Raw genomic sequence first — 15403 nt, forward strand, 5'->3', positions numbered from 1 at the left:
ATAAAGAAACCTCAAATGATTTTTTTGAAAATGTTTATAGTTTTTAGTTTGGTGTGTAATATTTAAAGTCATGACAAAAAAATATTACCTACTAATTTGAGGTGTGTGGTATTTTTTTCTCCCATTGCAACGCACGGGCTCTTTTGTTAGTCTATCCCTAATAATAAAGCACGGATTGACTCCATGGGTTCACCGTCACAATACGCTTCTTTCCGTGATTTTACGCTTTCAGTTTGAATTTAATACATATTCGAGGTGGTACTAATATTTTCATCTGTACACCTAAGACGTGTTTTCGTTCACCGTTCGTTGCGTCCTACCGACTTCAGCCTATTCGCTGCGTCCTAACGACTTGGGCCTGCAGGCTGGGCCTGTTCGCTGCGTCCTACCGACTTGGGCCTGTTTACTGCATCCTAACGACTTGGGCCAGCAGGCTGGGTCGTCGGCCCAGCTTTAGTGCAACGCGAGAAGAAGAAAAAAAATACACGCGTGCATGAGGAATCAAACTCACAACCTACCATCCTAACGACTTGGGCCAGCAGCCTGGGTCGTCGGCCCAGCTTTAGTGCAACGCGAGAAGAAGAAAAAAAAATACACACGTGCATGAGGAATTGAACTCACAGCCTACCATCTCGTAAAATAGACACCAGCCAGCTGAACTATGCCAACCTATGTTAATTTATAGCGGTTTTTTTTTATCAAAAGTACCATCTCGCCTTTCTAAAAGCAACCAGTAATTTATATACCTGTTCAAATTACCTATCATTAATCACCTTAATATACGCCTCGGAAATTGGTAATCGGAGGATGAGGAGTTGGTGGGTTCTTGAAAAAAAGAGGAAAGGAAGGATTGTGTAAGGCAGAAATATTGTGGGCAATCGAATGGGGCAAAAAGAAATCAATACTATTGTGGGATAATTAATTAAGGAATTGAGAAATATTATTGCATGCATGATAAAAGGATTCCTAAAAAATATGGTGGGCAATTAAACTGGAGAAATTAAGAGAGATTCCTCATACATCGCTGCATATAATAAAAAGGTGAGTCCTATATGAGTTATTTAAGAAAGGGATCCAATGCATGCGTACTTGCATTGCACCTTGTACATGGGCGCCTTTTGCAACAAGGAACTTGCTAAAACGTGCATCCATCAGTAAATGAGGAAATTATCTTATGAAAATAGTCAATTTGGTTAATCACCATGTTAATTTCCTAATGCATCCATCATACTTTTTTTATGATTTTTTTCTGCATCCATCATACTTGCATTGCTAAGTAAACGGGATTCAGGCTAACTGGCGGCCAATTAAAAAGGAAACCTACGAGACACACTACATGCTTGCTGCATAATTAATATCCAAAAAAAAGAAACAAGTGACTTGCTGCTAGGCTATTGATGTTGTTTGCTAGCTGATTACAGGTATTACCTTAATGCATGCCTTCTATTTGATGTTACTAAAACATATTCTCAATCTCTTTCTCCACACCATCTTATGCATGCAATGACCACGACAACTATGTGCTCTCCTTTTGTTTTCAGCTCCGCATGCTCGAGAATGGTCACAAACGCAAATCCCGCTTTTTATGGGTCCAAAAATTCTTTCGCAAAACAATTCATCTTTTTCTGGTTATTGGTTATCCCGTCTGAGCATGCAACATACATGATGAAACATCACACTTCAATGGAAGGTTGCATTAATTAATGCGAATAAGCTCACTGTCTGAGGTACTCCCTCCATTTTTGTTTGTTGGGCGCATCTCCAAATCCTTGATTTTTCAGAATAGGAGAGATTTAAGGCGTGTTTCATTAATCACAGAATTAATTGTGGTGTTTGGTGCATGCGGTGCTCTCTTTCCTTTCTCCTTCCAATTCTGCATGCAAGTGGGAACACGTCAGTTTTTGTTGAGGTGTGAATGGAGAAGGATTTGCATGCAGCAGCTTTTGATCTCCTTTTCACACCGCATCCCCATTCCTTGGTGTATAAAAGAAGAGCCATTTGCTTTGCTATTCCTTGAACCAGCGAGGTGGAAGCCAAATGGAGAAGGAAGTTGAGGTTCATGGAGAAGGAGAGATGGAGGGCGTCCATGGAGAAGGAGAGGTGGAGGGCGTCCATGGAGAAGGAGAGGTGGAGGGCGAGGTGGATGCCGTCCATGTCGAGGTGGATGGCGATGTGGAGATCACGCAAGGCCAAGTACAAGAACTAGAGGATGAATTTCAGAGGGTTGATAAAAACATCCAGGATCTTTTTCATAGAGTGGATCGTGCAACCAATGTCGACGCTACAGATGCAAGGATTTCGGCTAGGTACGTCCGCACCGCTAACCTCGTGCAAGATGTGTCACACAGAACCTACTCCAACCCGACATCAACTTGCGAGGTGTGCATTCATCCGGCTTTGTGCCTCAAGTGTGGCATCCGCAGTGAGCCTTCCATATTCCTTTGCTTAGGATGTAGGCTCCCGGTACCAAAAGATTTGCGTTCTTGCGAGGCTTGCGGAAATCCTTGCCTGTGTGACAACTTTTGGTGCAAAGATTGTGCGACTACGGTGGCGATAAACAAAGAAGGGGTATGCATAAGGTGCCGTCGCAACCCATCTATCTATCTAGAGGACGAAAAGAAAGTGCATAATGTGCCGGATAGTCAAGTTTAGATTCGCCGGATGATGAAAATAAAGTGAGTTGTAATGGTTTTATATGCTTCAAGTTTATGTAAGAAAGTGAGTACGAATATGGTTTTATATAATCTTATTATGAGCTTATCTTGGTGATAGAATATGTAAAAGTGTATGAGTGAACCTGCGGATTATTCACAAAGTAATCAAGGGGAATAGCAATGAAGTATACCATAGGATTTGCGCAAAAAAAAAAGCTACTGCATGATCTATGAACCTGATGGCCGCCCCTTGCATATAGGAGTATTATCTCATGTTGAGTTCAAAACAGTACATTCGCAACACTAGTAGGAGTATTATCTCATGTTGAGTTCAAGTGCTACTGAAAATCTGCCATTACATCTCATGTTGAGTTCAAGTGCTCAATTGCCTGCTCAACATATTCTCTGTCAACTGTCAAACGAACAGGGAGACATCCTTGTCTCTCTAGTGCTTTTTTCTTCAAGTGAGGAACTGCATAGTGCATAGAACCCTTGTGCTTGATGATCTCTCTCATACACGCTTGATGACTCAACCAGATCCTATTAAGCTTTTGATGGGGGTACTCAGCAAGGGATTGATTAACCTATTACACATAAAATTAAAAAACTCAATCAGTTCATAACATTAACCTATGGGAGTAGATATCTTGAACAAATAACATAAAATACTCAAATCGGTGCAAGACCTTTGCGACAATCTCGGGTAGAGTCTTGGGCATCTTTTTATGGAACATTGCTTGAATTGAGGCAAACCAACCAAGATCTAATATGTTTGTGTCAGGAGAATTAGGTGGTTGGTATATCATCCTAATATCCCAACCACCCCTTGCAGCTTCCTGCAAAAAAAGTGGATCATCTGGTTTTATATGAGTCCTAGCATTGTCCTGCTGTACGTAGATGGTGTTTCATCTATCACTCTCAGGCCACTTTTCCTTTATAGCCGGCAGTACGTATTTCACTAAGTACTCCCGACTTTTCTCCCTGTCCACTTTATCGCAGGGCTTCAACTCCCATGCTCCCCTCAACCTAAGAATATAGAAATAAAGAACAAGTAAATAATGTGCATATAAAAATTTAGCAGAAAGTAGGAGTAGTAACAAGAACAAGTACCAACCTATTTTGACTCTTCTTTTTTGCTTGCACCCACTCTGTGTAAGCCCAAACCCCAATCTTGCCATCAAATACACAATTGCCTTGAGCATCATACCTTGGTCTAGCCATTGCGGACAAGAACCTAATTTTTTGAATGTGGTTTTTATGTTTACATTCCCGGTGTGGTGCCTCCTCTCTATGACTCAAATACATGTTCTGGGTCTTCCGCGTGCGATAAAACCATTTCTCATCTATATGAACCACATCCATATCAGCCCTAAATGTGGGATTAATACCGCCTTGGGATGTTAGGCTACTTCGCTCAAGATGCATAAGAGCATACTCCACACGAGCCCTTTCGTTTGCAGCAGTCAAAGAAGGCTTCAATTCACTTGTTATTCGTCTAATTTCCTTCATCTTCAACCTACAACAAAATATCAAAAATATCTCGTTGATAACACTCACCTCCATATAATAAAAGAATGTTGACATGTAGAAAATTGACAACAATCTGATAGTATAACGCTCACCACCGCCAAATAGTGGTAGTTGACAAGTTCAAATGTCCAGCAACTTGTTCTAATGTTGTTCTCTCTCCAGGTGGGATGGCCTCCAATGCATCTATGTAATTAATCCTCTTCCTTCCTGATTTGAGCTTCTGATTGTTTTTGACCCCAGTAATGCCGCCACCTTTTTTAGCCTCCCGCCATACCCTTTGCACTATCCTCCTAGGACAATCACAAGCTAGTGCAACAGCTTTAGAAACACCATGCTTCAACCTTATACCCGTACCATTACGTTTAATGATCTCAGCATATATGTGACGCTTGTCATCTGTATTGTACTGTCTTCTTGTCTCCTTGTTCGACAGAACATCTAGATTCGTAGGAAAAATAATTAGATAAACAAAAAATATGGAAACAAAACTATGCTGTAAATATGCTTACTCAAATCGATTGGTTGTTTTTGGGTTTGTACAGCCTCTTGACTAGGAGGGTATTCGTCGGCATGGGCAAAATTTGGGTTGTATCCACTTCCTCGATAGCCAATGCCCGAACCAGTTGCGTTCTCTCCGTTCATCACATCCAAACCATTGTGTCCACCAGTTCCTTTAGAACACAAACGTGAGAAGAGAACAGCTTTAGAACACAACAGTTTTAGTACTCCTGCAGCAAACACTGCAGTTTTGGTAACGATCTGCAGTTTTAAAACATTGCAGTTTTGGCAACGCCGACGAACACATGAACACAGGACGACGCGCCGTACCTGCACTAGTGCTTGGAGCTGGTACTAAACGCATGCACTAGTGCACTAAACGCAAACACAGTACGACGCGCCGTACCTGCCCCGCCGACGAACATAGGAGCTGGTAGAACATTAGTGTTTACCTTCTGTGCTGGCTGCACTGAACGTGAAGCCTAGTGACTCGCCACCGCTGCCTGTACCTGCCCCGCCGACGAACGAGATCCCGCCGCCACCGCCAAACGAGATCCCGCCGCTGCCAAACGTGAAGCCCACGAACGTAGAACTTGCGATCCCGGCCCCGCCGCCGCTGTCTGTACCTTCCCTGCCGACGGAGCCACTCCAGTTCGACGAACCGGCCTCGTTAGGTGCCGGAGGCAAAGTCGTTGGAGGAGGAAGATGGTCGAACCCAGCCGTGCCGATGGAGATGGATGGAACTCTCGCTCGTCCGGTGAGACCAAGAGGAGGAAGTCCTCCGGGCGGTTGCGCTCTCGGTTGGAAAGCAACCCTAGACAGCCCATGGAGGCCAAGAGGAGGAAGCCGGCGATCTGATTCATCTTGCTGCGTCCGTGCCATTGGACCGAGGAGGCCAAGAGGAGGAAGCCGAAGATGAGCGCCGTCTGTTCGTGAACATCCATCGCCATAGCTACTTATACTGCGCGCGGCGTAGAAGGAAAATCAGGCGGCCAAGAAGGAAACTCGCGCGCGGCACGCGGCGCAGAAGGAAAATCAGGCGCGGAATCGCGCGCGAAAGGAAACTCGCGGCGTAGAAATCGCGCGCGGAAGAAATGCATGCGGAAGGAAAGTACTCGGTCCGGTGCATGCAGAGTAGGAAACGCCAGGGGGAAAAGAAGGAAACCGGTGCATGCAATCAGTTTAATGGACGGGGAGTACTATGCGTCAATTTTACATTTGATTAGGCGCATCTACAGCTAACTGGCTCCGTTTTTCCTTCCAATTAGAAAACACCTAGGTCCCAGAGCCCTCTGAGTTGCGCCTAATAAACTGTAATGGAGGGAGTATACATAATGGTTCACTAAAGGCGGGAAGGAGGACAGGGGCTTAGGAGATGTTGATAACCGACATGGACAAGGAGATGAGGACGGAAGGAAATAGGTCGAGGGATGAGATAGGTAACAATGTCTCCCGTTGCAACGTAAGGGTATCACCGTCGCGGCTTTTTGCACAAAGGTCCCTGTGCTTTTTGGGAATTAACCCGCCGTCCCTCTTTAAGTCGATCTGAGAAAACGTTTCAGTTTTTACAGAAAAAACCCTGCGTTTGTAAGAATCCAACCCGCGATTCCTTCCTCTGTTTCATCTTATCCACACACACTCCTGCTTCCTTTCCAGCCGTGGCGGAGCAGGAGAGGGGAGGGCAGGTTAGAGAGGGAGGGAGGGAAGGAGAGCAGCAGCAAGTGTGGGAGTAGGCGCCCGGAGACGGAGAGCGAGTGGATGAGCGAGGAGAGGCGCTGGGGAGGGTCCAGATCCGGTCAAGGGCGGGGCGACCGGCGGCGGCGGCTTCAACTCCGGGGTGCGAGCTTGCTTCCTGAGAGAGGAAAGAGTGAGCTGAGAGATATGGAGAGAGAGCACGGGAGGGAAGGAGAAAGTAAGAGGGAGGCGCGGCCATGGTTGGTTCTCCGGCGGCATGGGATCGGTGCTCGGGGACGCGAAGATCTAGGGAGGCACTCGGGGGCGAGGTGCGGGTGTCCTCTATTATTGAAGTTTTACCACCATCTGGTGGTGCTTGAGATCAGAGATGGCATACTTTCATTAGCATAGGCCAAATCCCCAGCGCCGCCGGTGTTGTACACCCCTGTACCCCTCGACATCCAGTGCCTCCCGCCTGCCCAACATGAACACCTCCTCAATAGGTACATCTTGATTTTTTTTCCTTGCTAGAGAAAGTCGAGGATTGTTTTGCTGTAGCTATAATCTGAGTTTAGAAGATATACTCCTATCTTTTTGACGTCAATTTTTTCAGTTTATTTTGCTCCAGGATGGTGCCCTTTATGTACATGAACTAATGATTGTGTTCAGAACGTAGAGCAGCTTCTCTGTCCAGTCTCATGTCTTTCTCTTCACCAGAGATCAGTGAGTACTACCGAGCAAAAACGTCCTTCTCTTCGTCATATTTCTTCCTTTTCCTTACTACTACTTTTGTGGCTCCAAATCTCATCATGGCTCTATGTCTGTTCTTTTTGTTGACATGGATTTTACCCTGAAAGTTTCCTTCTGATCTAAAATGTTCTGCTATCTAAATTCATCTGTATATTGTGAATGAGTAGACATTGGTGCAGAAGCCCAATCGGATGAAAATACGGATTATAGAGAGGTGTAATTATTAATTAATTTCTTGCTTTAAAAGATATGCAACTACCAGAGTTTCTTATTTTCATCAATTGGATTATGACCAAAGTGAAAAACTTATGTGGACAGTCTGGCAGATTTCAGTGGCAAGATCTTTGTACAATTGCAGTGGCAGATTTCAGAAATTTGTAGAGCACAGGATTTACAAGAACAAGATATTCTGTCAAGGTGTGTACTTTCTACCCATTGCACTAATCTTTTGCTTTGGGCGATTGGCTAAACGAAAGTACTTCCTTTGAAATAATCTTTCGTGCACACACAAGTAGTATAATCTCTCCATTTCCTTATTTTTTATTCTTCCGTCAATAGTATTTTTTTAGCTACTATTTGCCTTTGGATAAATCACTCATACAATTTTAATGAGGTTCATTCTAGCCGTTTGCTCACGAGAACAAAAACATTTTATCTGTTGGCTAAATGAAAGTACATTCATTAAATTTGCCACTTTTTCCTGCACTCGCAAGTATAATCTCTCCATTTCCTGGATTTTTTTTATTCTTCCGTTAGTGGTATTTCTTTTAGCTACTTTCTGCCATAGCATAAATCGCTCATGTTATTTTAGTAAGATCCACTCCTGCTCTATGCTCACTAGAACGGAAAAATATATATTATATGCTTATTTTAGCGTCGGATTTCGCTCACAGTATCATGGTCATAGATAAAACAGTAATAAACTGCCCTTCTCTGTCAAACTTATCGAGTACAAAGTTGTCATGCTTGATCAGCAAAAGATTTGCGCTTCTTTGGCACATATATATCACAGTACAGTATATGATTTTCACAGTCCTTAATTTAAAATTTTCCTTTTCTGACACAGCCATGGATATCAACAATCAGTCAAGCAAAGAAATATTCATGGGAGATATACGGGGATCCATAAGAATGTGCACCGTATGGCACTACCCTTTTGTCATTGAGCCACCATCACATTTTGGTCAGCAATCAGTTCAAGCAATTCTCAGGGCCATTAGTCAGAAGCTTGAATTTACATCTGAACGAACAATACATCAAGCCACAGAAGAAAGAGTGGTCATCTCTTTTTCTTGGTACAAAGATGCCATACAAGCATTCAGACTTCTGAATCGCACAAGCAGTTTGTATATAAATGGTGTGCCATATCGTTTTAACATGGACACTTCAAAAGAATATCTGCCAGGAGTGGTCGCTGATCACTATGATTATAGTAGCCCTAAAGAGTTTGCCTTGCGTTTGCGTTCACATGTAGTTGCAGTTTTAGCCTTTTAGAAGTATATGGCGTTGCTTAAACTATGTTTCTTTTGGCAACATATGAAATGGAGAAAGTTTTGTTGTTATAGAAAAGTTGGCAATAGCAACTGATATCTGAATTTTGTTTGATGTACTTCCTCTGTTCACTTTTATAAGTCGTTTCAGACAAATGAAATTGAGTTGTTTTGCACACTGTCTGAAACATCTACAAAGACTTATAAAAGTGAACAGAGGGAGTAGCTAATTGTGCACCAACAGGCTATTAAGCACTAGGTCATAAATCATACAATTACTCATGTAATAGGCTATGCTTACGGGGTGTGATGATTTTTTTTCTTCCGGTGCAACGCACGCTGTATCCGCCGGCACTCAGGTCACAGCACGAAGCCACCGGGCGCCGGCCACGCCATTGCCACCAGTTGACCTGCAAAGACAAAGTGAATACTGCGGCAATACTTGCTGGGGATTGCACTTGGCTAGCCGCCGAAGGCGATCTATCACTGTCTAGGTAACTTCCATGCCCATGAAACTACATATTTTTGTCCCCAATTAATGACAGAACAAAAAAACAGAACACATTATAGGCCTAGTTTGGCAGCAATGTCTTTTTAAAACTGTGCTAATCCAAAACCTCAGTTTCTCAACCCAAGGGCAATCAATACCTCGGTTTGTCTAAACCATGGTTTTTCTCTGTTTTGCGAAAACCACCTATTCGTTTGGCAAATGCTGTTTTCTCGTAATTTTTGGCTGACTACAACTAACTCAGCTACACTTAAGCTAGCTGATCAGCATGTAAAAGAGGCCGTCCAATGCATGCAGCCATGCCATGCTAGCCAAGTCCTCTCGGCCACTTCTAGATGCTAGCGGGACTCACTAGATGCATGCTAGATCCCTGATCGGACGGAGAAATCACTGGCAACGACGGCCAGAAGAACATGGACTCGAGAGACCAACGGAACACAAGTTAATCACCTAACAAAAAATTGTCTAATAATTAAGATATAAATTACACTACGATTAGCAGATAATGACGAGGAGTTGGAGGGACTGACTTTTCTCTCGGTTCAGTTTTTAAAAAAGAGGTCGGGACCTCTTTTTTAGATACTGCAAAAAAAACCACGGTATTAGAAATACCACGGTATCTTAAACTACAGTATTTCTTTCATCCAAACACATCAAAGTATTTAATACCAGGGTATTTTTTCTGAAACCATGGTATTCCCAAAAAACTGCAAAAATATCTCTACATCGAGGCACATCGCCGCCACCACGATCCACACGTCCGCCCAAGCCTGGATCACCAACTGAAACTCGTAATCGATGAAAGGTTTGTTCAGAACTTTAGATCTGCAAACACAGATCTATCAGCTTATAGATTCGTTCCGTTGTTAAAACAACTCAAACCCGAGGACGGAGTACGGCGGTCTTTCGCTGTGATAACACTAACTAAATCATGCTGTGCTACTGCTGTGGCAGTACAGGAAAGTTCCCAAATATGCAAGTGTGGCAATTGAAAACGACTAACACAAAGCAACGACCCTGCGGAGCACTAGACTCGTCGCTTGTCAGATATATGCAACGCGGACCAAGGTTCTTCAGCCAGAACTTCGTGCTGAAAATTTTCCGCCGGCGATTATCGTTTCGCCCAAAGCGCTGGCGCGACAAATTGTCAACGACACAGCGCCCCGTCCAAGCTCTTTGATCTTCGGCACAGAAGCCCATCCATAAATTAGTTACCCTGAAGACTCAGGAGCCTCCAGTTTACAGTGCCTAACCAAGGGCACCATGCTGCCACCTCTGCATATCATATAATTTCACCTCAGTTGGTCTCTGCTTTCCACACAGCGAGGAGGCGTTGACATTTTTTGTAATCAACAAAGCAGGGCACGATCACGATTACCCAGTCCCAGCCTTCCCATTAGAAAAGAAGACACCACCATACTACCACCAATCTACCATAGCCATATCTTACACAAGTGTAGCCCACAAACGCTTCAGTGAAACAAAAGCTAATTACACGAGGATATAACCCCCCACCAAAACGCCACCAGGCCACCAGCATCACCATGAAACTACAGACTACTCATCCAAATCCACGGATCGCAAGTTCTGGACAACACCTTACAAGCAGGTCACCGTGGCACCCTCGAACTCCCTCTCGACGACCTTGTCGCCTCTTCATCTAGTCTCGGTATCTCCTGGAAAGCTTCCAGGGAACTGGAAGCAAAGCTCTCCAGAGCCTGAAGCACCAGCCTCAGGTTCACGTGCACGCTGCTACCGTCGATACAATGCGCCTCGTACGTTCGTATCGTCGGGCACCGCTGAAAGCTCTGCTGCTGGCCCGGCACCAAGGCCAGCTTCCTGTTCAACTCGTCACCTTCCTTGTTGATCTCCAGCGCCTTCCTCTCCAACATCTTCATCCACTTGTCCCTCTCTCGAACCGCGACGATCCTTTCGCTTTGATCGAGGTTTTGCTGCTCCCACAGATGGCGCACGCTCGACACGAGGGCCTGCATTGCGTTGACCACATCCTTCTCCGAGATCCTGTCCATGGCTTGAGACCATTTGTTGCAGATGACGAAAATCACCGGAGCGCCTATCCTCCCGGGCGAGTAGGTGGGTGCCTCTTGAGGTTCGTAGTTGAGGCAGAGTGCTAGCCATCCATTGAGTGACTTTACGAAGTTCCTGTGCGCGCTCACCCAGGAGGAAAAGTTGATGATCCATTTAATCAGTTCTAGCTCCAGTTCCATTGCTAAACCAGGGCTGTTGTTTCCACCTGATGTGACCGAAGCCAGGTTTTTGGCTTCTGATATCACTTGAAGTTGAATCTGGTAGGAGTGTAGCTTGTCTTGCCACATTTTTGCAAACCTGAAAAGAGGTGATCAGTTTGTTAGAATCAGCTTGCACCTAATGAGAAATAGATACAGCTTCAGAGAGAACGTATGTCAGAAGAGCAATCAGGAATTTTTATCTTCGGCGCGTAACATGTTTTCACAATGAAATACAGATTATGCAAGAGTAAGACAGACTCCTGGAACAATCCTAGATGTAAATGTATGATTTCATCGTTAGATTCAAATGTGTGCTCCATTCATATGATATGGCAGTGCATAAGATGAAATTAACAGTTCATATCTTATGACTGGCCGACCGAAAAGAACATTTTGCAGCAAGAAATCAGAAAACACAATGAGAAAATTAGAGCAATTATCCTACAGTTTAAAAGGAGACGTACCCTTGGATCAAGGTGTTAACTTGTGGCACTAGTTCCTCATCCCTTACTTTGTTAATTTTTCTTGAAACCTTGGCAATGACACGAACAGCTATCCTTATCTTTGTTGACAGCTTCCTGAGCAAATTTCGAGTTGCGTCAACCTTATGAGCTTCAGCACCCCTTTGATCTAGAAGCTTTAGTCTCTTAGAGTTCTTGGCAAGGCGTAAGCGCATTTTCTCTTCAGCCTACAAGAGAAGTGCCACACAAAGGAGAAATACTGTCAAGTAGGATACATATAGACATGATCTATTGAACCAGTAGTTCTAGTTAGAAGCATATGGGACACTAATCCTTTAAAAAAAGCATATGGGACACTACCCTAATCAATGGTACAAAAGTAGTTCCAATAAAGTGGCAGATCCAGTCAGAAAAAAGTTGATTGCGTCATTTTGATACGATGACCTTGTTAACAAAGTTGGAAGCTATAGTAAATTCTTACCTAGCTTACAAAATAGAAGGAAAAAAAATAAGAACAGCCAGCTTAGCATACCTAATCCTTTTTTAGCAACCAGGGTGAAAACCAGTAGACCTAATCTCAATTGTTCAAGCAACCGCACCATGTTTTCTTGCAAGTTCTTCTATATCCAGCCATTAGGCTTTGAGAAAGATACTTTCCATAGTGGATCTTTATCTAATTGATCATTGATTTATTATCATGCCAAGACCACCTGGACTCCTAAAGTGCACACAAAAATGGTAACATGCTACTCGAGTACCAGAACCAACCAACCAGTTATAAATAGCAACAAGTGAAAATAGTAATGTTTTGCCTTTAATTAGTGGGTGCTGAAAAATTGCAAGACTTTTGCTTGACATGAATCTCCCCACAGAAAAGATTAAGTTTCCCTAGTAGGGGCAGGGTGCCCACTCCATTATTCAGCTCAAGATGCTTTTATTCAAACAAAAAGGCCATTGGACTAAATTAAAAAGCTACCTAAAGATCCAGAAGACCACACCTAGGAAAGGTTGATTCAGATTAAGGTAAGGTAACATGCCGGAGGACCCAGATGACACTGTTTTCAGCGACAGAATTGTAACCTGGCATAGATTACCTTTGTCATATTCACAAGCATTCTTACTCAAATTCCCTTGCACATTTCATGAAGAACTAAAATCACAGCTCAAGATCGGAGACCATTTCTACTCATAGAAAGGTGCTTAACGGAAATATGAGTTTACCTTGACCTCGCCATACAGCTTCCTCTCCCAGAAGTACAGCTTCTCTAGTGTCAAGGATAAGCTCCACGAGTCCACCACCTTGCCTTCTTCCCCAATCACCATGCCCAACATGTCCTCGTCTTTGCACCCCAGATGCGCCACAGAGATTGCGGACATCATCCGTGATGAAGCAGCTTCAAACAATGAAACAGTGAGTCAGATCATTCAGATATGTTGAGATGAAAATGAATCAGATCATTCAGACTCTCTGAACTAGTAGCTCACCGTGGTAGACCGAGTTGCGTCCTTGGTAGCTCGGCCTCCCGACCTCGAGCAGCGGCGCGAGCTCCCTTGCTGCCTCCGCCACCCGGACAAGCTGCGTCTTAACGGCGGTGGCGGCGTCCATCGCATTGCCGACGACCCTCTGCGCCGGCGGCTCTCGTGTCAGCGGGGCCACATTGCGGTATGCTGGTCGCCTGCGTTGTACATTCCTCCGGTTGTCGACCTCCGGGATGGTATTGACAGGACCGAACGAGCCGCGATGGCTGCGGCCGGTTCCAACCGTGGAGTACTCGCTCGCCATCTCCTTCACGACCACTGTTTCCTCGTCGTCCTCCTCCAGCTCCGGAATGCCCTCCTCCTCCCGCACCTCCCGCGAGCTGCGGCTCGGCGTGTACGCGGCGGCTGCGGCAGCCGCGGTGGTGGTGGGGTTGTAGTAGTAGCCGTCGTACGAGTCGTCGTAGTTCTCGAACACATTTAGGAAGTCCCACGACGAGCTCTCCCTCGGCGGCGGAAGTGGAGCCGGAGCCGGAGCCGCTGCCCTCTGCGGCGGCGGTGCGGCGGCCGGCTCACCGCCGTAGGCGTAATACTGCGGGTAGCCGCCGCCAGCAGTTGCCGCATCGAAATCCCCGTAGCGCGCGCGCTCCGACACCGGCGGGCGCTGCGCGACGGCGACCGACGCCGGGGGCGGGCGGCTGCGCGCGTAGTAGAACTGCATCGTGCTCTGCGGCGGCGCCGGGTAGGCGAACGCTGGCTCGGGCGCGTACCCGTAGTAACTCGGCTGCGGGAGCAGCTGCTCGGGGACGCGGCGGGGAGGCGATCCGGGCGGGGAGGAGGCCGAGTCGGATCCGGAGGACGACGTGGGCTCGAAGTCGACATGCGAGGAATGACGGCGGTCCGGGAGCGGCATACCGCCACGACGGCCGCCGCCCTTGCGGTCCTCAGGCAGCGAGAGCCGCGGCGGCTCGGCCTGGAGCCGGAGGAGGAGGTGCAGAGGCGCGGCGAGCGCCTCGTAGGATCCGGCGAGGGCGGCGTGCGCGTCGGCGAGCGCGTAGCGGTGGCGCACGGCGGCGGCGATGAGGTCGGCGCGGCCGCGGCAGAGCGCCACCGCCTCCTGGCTGTCCAGCTTGGAGCCCTTGCACCCCATCGCGCGCGCGCGGGGCGGGCCGCTCCAGCCCAGAGGAGAAACAAAAAGGAGCTCGAGCCGAGCGTAGTGTACCCACCTACTGCTCGCCCCGCATTATGGCGTTCGGTGCGGTTGGCGCGAGGACGACGTCGCGCGAAATGCGGCCGAGCGACAATGGCGACGTGGGGACAAGCAGAAGGGCAGTGAGTAGGGGAGCTGGGCCGGGCTGAGCTGAGCTCGGCTGAGGAGGCAGAGAGGGGGTTGGGGGAAGGCGACGCAGGGAAGGTCTCCGCGGAGGGGCAGCAGGGAAGAGAAGGATCTTCTTTTTTATCGTTTACACTTTTCTTTTGCGGGCCTTGTCGTTTGTCCCGTGGGGGCGCGGGCGTGGACGGAAGTGGAATCAGCAGAGGGGAGAGCCCATGGCGGCCAGTGCGGGGAATGTGAGGATCCGGTGACCATTGGATGGACGGACCGGATTGCGCGGCAGCGAGGGATGGGAGGGACGGGAGGGGAGGGGACCCTTCCTTTGTCAAAGGGCAAGGGAGCGAGTGACGGAGTGGTGGCGGCCTCGGATCCCTAATCTTCCCGGCGTTGGGTTAACTTGGGTTTGGGGGCATACGGTTTTGTTGGCGCGGTGCATTGACGGACGCCTGTACTGCCTGGCTGGCCTGTGTGGATCTACTACCAGGTGTGAGGTTTGCTGGGTCGTGCCGGCTGGCCGGGGTGCAGCGCCGCTGTAGACTGCCTGCCGCTGCTCTGCTCTGTGCTGCCTCCATCCGGCGCTTGCAAACACAAGACCAACATTTGGCTGCTGCTGCTACGTAGTACAGTTTTGGCAGGAAGCATGCGCTATGATCTGTGACCGGTTAAGCTTTGAGGCACTCAAGGGTGAGATGCTTATCTACGAGTGCAGCTTGGATACGCTCGTCCCAACCGGAACCGGGTCCTTTAACATTGAGAAGAGAAGCTACAGTACCCTAACTT

At 46.9% G+C, this 15403-nt stretch overlaps 1 protein-coding gene, 1 long non-coding RNA gene and 1 pseudogene across 3 annotated transcripts; 1 reads left to right on the plus strand and 2 right to left on the minus strand.

The window, feature by feature from the left end:
• Positions 1–3062: 3062 nt before the first annotated feature.
• LOC147986360 (uncharacterized) lies at positions 3063–5564 on the minus strand (annotated as a pseudogene).
• A 763-nt stretch (positions 5565–6327) lies between these two features.
• Positions 6328–8685, plus strand: LOC125539359 (uncharacterized). 2 transcript variants are annotated; one of them, XR_015617223.1, is made up of 3 exons: positions 6328–6859; positions 6970–7523; positions 8173–8685. It is a non-coding gene; the product is annotated as an uncharacterized LOC125539359 (long non-coding RNA). The 2 variants fall into 2 exon arrangements; XR_015617224.1 differs by having other exon boundaries at positions 6985–7523.
• Positions 8686–10524: 1839 nt separating this feature from the next.
• LOC125539361 (uncharacterized) lies at positions 10525–14807 on the minus strand. The gene is made up of 4 exons (XM_048702805.2): positions 13300–14807; positions 13036–13208; positions 11818–12041; positions 10525–11450 (listed from the first exon to the last, which is right to left on the minus strand). Exons 1-4 carry the CDS (start codon positions 14438–14440, stop codon positions 10715–10717), a joined length of 2274 nt encoding a protein of 757 aa, XP_048558762.2. The 5' UTR covers positions 14441–14807; the 3' UTR covers positions 10525–10714.
• Between the last annotated feature and the right edge of the window lie 596 nt (positions 14808–15403).

This window comes from Triticum urartu, chromosome 2A (genome assembly GCF_056163025.1).
Source record: "Triticum urartu cultivar PI428250 chromosome 2A, HENAU_Tu73, whole genome shotgun sequence".
Classification (NCBI taxonomy): Eukaryota; Viridiplantae; Streptophyta; class Magnoliopsida; order Poales; family Poaceae; genus Triticum; species Triticum urartu.

What these genes read in the sequence shown, in the direction of transcription:
- LOC125539361 (XM_048702805.2), bottom strand. Translation starts at nt 14,440, where the DNA reads ATGGGGTGCAAGGGCTCCAAGCTGGACAGCCAGGAGGCGGTGGCGCTC. An exon ending in ACGCAACTCGGTCTACCACG is followed by an intron (nt 13,209 to 13,299) that starts GTGAGCTACTAG and finishes CATTGTTTGAAG; the next exon opens with CTGCTTCATCACGGATGATG. An exon ending in GTTAACACCTTGATCCAAGG is followed by an intron (nt 11,451 to 11,817) that starts GTACGTCTCCTT and finishes ACCTCTTTTCAG; the next exon opens with GTTTGCAAAAATGTGGCAAG.